The sequence below is a fragment of the Lethenteron reissneri genome, chromosome 55 (genome assembly GCF_015708825.2).
Source record: "Lethenteron reissneri isolate LAM-NWPU_2019-01 chromosome 55, ASM1570882v1, whole genome shotgun sequence".
NCBI classification, from domain to species: Eukaryota; Metazoa; Chordata; class Hyperoartia; order Petromyzontiformes; family Petromyzontidae; genus Lethenteron; species Lethenteron reissneri.
The window spans coordinates 400,026-406,866 of NC_083833.1; the positions used below are offsets into that span (position 1 = coordinate 400,026).

The following is a 6,841-nucleotide window of genomic DNA, read 5'->3' on the forward strand; positions in this document are numbered from 1 at the left end:
TCTATGAGTCTCTGTGTGAGTCTATGGGTCTCTATGTGAGTCTATGGGTCTCTATGTGAGTCTATGGGTCTCTATGTGAGTCTATCAGTCTCTATGTAAGTCTATGGGTCTCTGTGTGAGTCTATGCGTCTCTATGTGAGTCTATGAGTCTCTGTGTGAGTCTATGGGTCTCTATTTGAGTCTATGAGTCTCTATGTGAGTCTATGAGTCTCTATGTGAGTCTATGAGTCTCTATGTAACTCTACGACTCGATGTGTAGCCTTAACAGACTGTTGGGGCAAGGGCCGTTCGCGAGCTCCTGTGAAGGCCGGCACGGCAAACGAGGGGGTGGGTGGCCAGCACCACGGCCGGCCGCCTTTGTCTCCCCAGTGGCGATGTTTACACACCGCACCAGTCACTCATTTAAAAATGCAGTATTTATTAATTCTGAAAGAATTCCGATAAGCTATGAAGCTCGTTCTTTCACAGATGTCCAGGAAGGGCTGAGTCGGCCTCGGGGAGGCCCAGGACTGGTTCAGGTAACCATCACTGGTGTTGGTGATGGCCGCGAGTGGAAGTCGAACTCGGGTGGCCGGGTTCGTAGCGTAGCGCTAACAACTGCGCCATCTGCCCCCCACCCCATCGCTGTCCACACGTGACCCGTGGCACGGGGAGGATGAGGCTCGAGGCAAGTCGGGGTCAAGTCGGGGTCAAGTCGGGGTCAAGTCAGGGTCAAGTCGGGGTCAAGTCAGGGTCAAGTCGGGATCGAGTCGGGATCAAGCCGAGATCAAGTCGGGGTCAAGTCAGGGCCAAGTCGGGATCGAGTCGGGATCAAGTCGGGGTCAAGTCGGGGTCAAGTCAGGGTCAAGTCGGGATCGAGTCGGGATCAAGTCGAGGCACCCCTCGGGTTATCACGGCCCTGCCTGGAACACGGGGGCCCGATGGCCCACACCAAACGGAAGTGTTAGCGCAGACTACCCCTATCACTACCCCTATCACTATCACTACCCCTATCACTATCACTACCCCTATCACTACCCCTATCACTACCACTATCACTACCCCTATCACTATCACTACCCCTATCACTACCCCTATCACTACCTCTACCCCTATCACTATCACTACCCCTATCACCACCCCTATCACCACCCCTACCACTACCCCTATCACTACCCCAATCACTACCCCTATCACTACCCCTAGCACTACCCCTATCACTACCCCTATCTCAACCCCTACCACTACCCCTATCACTACCCCAATCACTACCCCTATCACTACCCCTAGCACTACCCCTATCACTACCCCTATCTCAACCCCTACCACTACCCCTATCACTACCCCAATCACTACCCCTATCACTACCCCTACCACTACCCCTATCACCACCCCTATCACCACCCCTACCACCACCCCTAGCACTACCCCTAGCACTACCCCTATCACTACCCCTATCACTACCCCTATCACTACCCCTACCACTACCCCTATCACCACCCCTACCACTACCCCTATCACTACCCCAATCACTACCCCTATCACTACCCCTATCACTACCCCTATCAATACCCCTACCACTACCCCTAGCACTACCCCTATCACTACCCCCATCACTGCCCCTAACACTACCCCTATCTCAACCCCTACCACTACCCCTATCACTACCCCTATCACTACCACTACCCCTATCACTACCCCTATCACTACCCCTATCTCTACCCCTATCACTACCACTATCACTTTCCCAACCCCTCCTTAACTCCTCCCGCATGTTCTGCTGTCACCATAACTACACCACCACCACTTTTAATAACCACAGCCCCACTCGTTATCTCGACCACTGTCATCTCGTGTACAATTGTATTTTTCCTGTAAAGCACCTCGGAATGCGGCGCTATATATACGCGCTATGTGATGAGAGTTTGGCGAGGGGAATGTTGTTGTTCTCGGAGCTTCCGCGGAAAAGAGAGACGATCAGAGGAAATGACTCACAGAGAGACCCCGAGACTCACACAGACACCCATAGACCCACACAGAGACCCATAGACTCACACATAGCCCCATAGACTCACACAGAGCCTCATAGACTCACACAGATACCCATAGACTCACACATAGCCCCATAGACTCACACAGAGACCCATAGACTTACACAGAGACCCATAGACTCACACAGAGCCTCATAGACTCACACAGATACCCATAGACTCACACATAGCCCCATAGACTCACACAGAGACCCATAGACTTACACAGAGACCCAGAGTCACACAGACACCCATAGACTCACACAGAGACCCATAGACTTACACAGAGACTCATAGACTCACACAGGGACCCATAGACTCACACACATAGACTCACACATAGCCCCATAGACTCACACAGACACCCATAGACTCACACAGACACCCATAGACTCACACATAGCCCCGAGACTCACACAGATACCCATAGACTCACACATAGCCCCGAGACTCACACAGACACCCATAGACTCACACAGACACCCATAGACTCACACAGATACCCATAGACTCACACAGATACCCATAGACTCACACTGGGACCCATGGACTCACAGATACCCATAGACTCACACAGATACCCATAGACTCACACAGACACCCATAGACTCAGACAGATACCCATAGACTCACACAGATACCCATAGACTCAGACAGACACCCATAGACTCACACAGATACCCATAGACTCACACAGACACCGTTAGACTCACACAGGGACCCATAGACTCACACAGACACCCATAGACCCACACAGATACCCATAGACTCACACAGACACCCATAGACTCACACAGATACCCCGAGACTCACACAGACACCGGTAGACTCACACAGGGACCCATAGACTCACAAAGGGACCCATAGTCTCACACAGATACCATAGACCCACACAGATACCCATAGACTCACACAGATACCCATAGACTCACACAGAGACCCATAGACTCACACAGACACCCATAGACTCACACAGAGACCCATAGACTCAGACAGACACCCATAGACTCACACAAAGAACCATAGACTCACACAGAGACCCATAGACTCACACAGAGACCCATAGACTCAGATAGACACCCATAGACTCACACATATACCCATAGACTCACACAGGGACCCATAGACTCACACAGATACCCATAGACTCACACAGACACCTATAGACTCACACAGATACCCATAGGCTCACACAGATACCCATAGACTCACACAGAGACCCATAGACTCACACAGACACCCATAGACTCACACAGAGACCCATAGACTCACAGATACCCATAAACTCACACATAGCCCCATAGACTCACACAGAGCCCCATAGACTCACACAGATACCCATAGACTCACACATAGCCCCATAGACTCACACCGGAACCCAGACTCACACAGAAATCCATAGACTCATACAGAGACCCATAGACACACACACAGAGTTCCATAGACACACATACACACAGACCCACAGCCAATAACGGAATGTTTGACCAGACATCGCAATGTGCAGTCCTGGGACTCATTGGGTCTTTCCTGGTTACACAATGGCCATTGTTACTCACGTCTAATTCCTATCGCTCGCTCAGAGCTTCTCTCCACACTATTGTTCGTTTACCAGGTAAGGCCTCACTGAGCTGTGCAGCTCTGTTTCCGAAGCGACCTGAACATCACAAATGATATCTCGACGAAGTGGCTCATCATCATCAACACGAAGATATGAATAGCAGCAGCCACATACTCTAAACGCATGACGATGATTCAAAATGTTGTAGAGGAATACATCCAAGCGACCAAAGGGAGAGAGAGAGACACGCAAACTCCAAATGCACAGCAGGCGTCAGGGTCGGGATCGAACCCACGACCTCCTGTATACCAGGCGAGGTAGTGAACATCTCCTCGCCACCGTGATGATGATGAGAGAGAGAGTCACGCAAACTCCAAATATACAGCAGGCGTCAGGGTCGGGATCGAACCCACGACCTCCTGTATACCAGGCGAGGTAGTGAACATCTCCTCGCCACCGTGATGATGATGAGATAGAGAGACACGCAAACTCCAAATACACAGCAGCAGGCGTCAGGGTCGGGATCAAACCCACGACCTCCTGTACACCAGGCGAGGGAGTGAACATCTCCTCGCCACCATGATGATGATGAGATAGAGAGACACGCAAACTCCAAATATACAGCAGCAGGCGTCAGGGTTGGGATCAAACCCACGACCTCCTGTAGACCAGGCGAGGTAGTGAACATCTCCTCGCCACCGTGATGATGATGAGATAGAGAGTCACGCAAACTCCAAATATACAGCAGCAGACGTCAGGGTCGGGATCGAACCCACGACCTCCTGTAGACCAGGCGAGGTAGTGAACATCTCCTAGCCACCGCGGTGCCCCACCTCAAAGACATCAGCGCCGGTTCAAGTCCAAAGATGTTCCCGTCTACCCCCAGAACCCATCATCGCTCCCTCCCTTGTTGGGTGGATAAAGCGAGTAACACTTTGTTGGATGAGACAACAAGGATGACAACACCGGTTGTGTCGGTGGAGAGACTGGGCCCCGCCATAGGAACGTCACGAGAACGCAACACGTGCCACGGACTGCGGCTCGCGGGGCTGTGAGTGGCTCGTGGGGCTCGACTCGGGCGGGCTGAGCCGGGGGAACGAACTCGGGGCGAGTGAGTGAGTGTGGGGGAGTCAGTTTGGGTGAGTGTGTGTGGGTGAGTCAGCATGAGTGAGTGTGGGTGAGTGAGTGAGTGAGTGTGGGTGAGTCAGCATGAGTGAGTCAGGGTGAGTGAGTGAGTGTGGGTGAGTTTGGGTGAGTCAGCATGAGTGAGTGAGTGTGGGTGAGTCAGCATGAGCGAGTCAGGGTGAGTGAGTGAGTGAGTGTGGGTGAGTTTGGGTGAGTCAGCATGAGTGGGTGTGGGTGAGTGAGTGTGGGTGAGTCAGCATGCGTGAGTGTGGGTGAGTGAGTGAATGAGTGTGGGTGAGTGTGGGTGAGTCAGCATGAGTGAGTGAGTGTGTGTGAGTGAGTGTGGGTGAGTCAGCATGAGTGAGTGTGGGTGAGTGTGGGTGAGTGAGTGTGGGTGAGTGTGGGTGAGTCAGCATGAGTGGGTGTGGGTGAGTGAGTGTGGGTGAGTCAGCATGAGTGAGTGTGGGTGAGTGAGTGAGTGTGGGTGAGTCAGCATGAGTGAGTGTGGGTGAGTGAGTGAGTGAGTGTGGGTGAGTCAGCATGAGTGAGTCAGGGTGGGTGAGTGTGGGTGAGTGTGGGTGAGTCAGCATGAGTGGGTCTGGGTGAGTGAGTAAGTGTTGGTGAGTCAGCATGAGTGAATGAGTGTGGGTGAGTCAGTTTGGGTGAGTGTGGGTGAGTCAGCATGAGTGAGTGAGTGAGTGTGGGTGAGTCAGCATGAGTTACTGTGGGTGAGTGTGGGTGAGTCAGCATGAGTGAGTCAGGGTGAGTGTGGGTGAGTGAGTCAGGGTGAGTGGGTCAGGGTGAGTGAGTCCGGGTGAGTGACTCAGGGTGAGTGACTCAGGGTGAGTCAGGGTGAGTGAGTGACTCACCTTTCACCTGCGCTGCATACTCAGCGAGGGCAGCTTTGTCCTTCTTGGGCAGATGACCGCCAGAGCTCATGGCTGCTGAGGTCGGGGTCAGGGTGAGAGTCCGGGTTAGGGGCACGCAGGCAGACAGACAGGCAACCAGACAGGCAGACAGGCAGGTCAATGAACAGGCAGACAGACAGGTAACTGGATAGACAGGCAGACAGACAGGTGAGTGGATAGACAGGCAGACAGACAGGTGAGTGGATAGACAGGCAGACAGGTGAGTGGATAGACAGTCAGACAGACAGGCAGGTCAATAGACAGGCAGACAGACAGGTAACTGGATAGACAGGCAGACAGACAGGTGAGTGGATAGACAGGCAGACAGACAGGTGAGTGGATAGACAGGCAGACAGGTGAGTGGATAGACAGGCAGACAGACAGGCAGGTCAATAGACAGGCAGACAGACAGGTAACTGGATAGACAGACAGACAGACAGGTGAGTGGATGGACAGGCAGACAGACAGACAGGTCAATGGACAGGCAGACAGGCAGGTACATAGACAAGGCGTCAGGTAAGCGACGAGGCAGACACGCCGGCAGGCCGGCAGGCTGTAGTCATACCAGGCGGCACAACCTGAAGCGTCATCACACACAGAGAGAGGAGAGTCAGACGGGCGGGCGGACAGGTAAGCGCACAAACACCGAGACGGGCACAGCAGTTGGCACGTAGCGACACACCCCCAGCATGTGGGCGAACAGACAAGTAGAGACACACGGAGAGAGAGACACACGGAGAGAGAGACACACACAGACTGTCTGGCTGGCAGGCGGGTGTGTACCGTTAGTACAAAGACAGTCAGACAGACACCGGAGTGAGACGCGGGTCCTGCCCGGTTAGGAAGAGGAGGAGGAGGAAGGAGGAGGGGGAGGCTCGCTCCGTCTCCGCGCGGGACGTGACGCTGAGTCGCACGCAGAGTGCGCGACACAGAGCGGGGGAGAGGGCACAGAGAGGCGGGGGGTGGGAGGGGTGAGTGTGGGGGGGTGGGGTGAGTGTGGGGGGGGTGAGTGTGGGTGGGAGGGGTGAGTGTGGGGGGGGGTGAGTGTGGGGGGGGTGAGTGTGGGGGGGGGGGTTGAGTGTGCCCTCCCTGCCTCTCTCCCACTCTCGACTCTCACGCCTCTTCCCTCTCCCCCCATCCTCGTTGTATCTCTTACTCTCGATCAACAACCCCCACGCTCATCCCTCTCTGTTCCATCTCCCTCCCTCTCGGTGTGGCGGTGACATCATCACGGCGCC

At 54.0% G+C, this 6,841-nt stretch overlaps 1 protein-coding gene across 1 annotated transcript in view; it reads right to left on the reverse strand.

Moving 5' to 3' along the window:
- LOC133356674 (rho GTPase-activating protein 4-like) overlaps positions 1 to 6,512 on the reverse strand; it is a 49,282-nt gene extending 42,770 nt beyond the window's left edge. Inside the window, exons 1-2 of the mRNA XM_061574314.1 lie at positions 6,387 to 6,512; positions 5,565 to 5,639 (exon numbers count right to left, since the gene is read on the reverse strand). Coding sequence (XP_061430298.1) covers positions 5,565 to 5,634 — 70 coding nt within the window. The 5' untranslated portion in view covers positions 5,635 to 5,639; positions 6,387 to 6,512. The remainder of the gene's footprint in view (positions 1 to 5,564; positions 5,640 to 6,386) is intronic.
- Between the last annotated feature and the right edge of the window lie 329 nt (positions 6,513 to 6,841).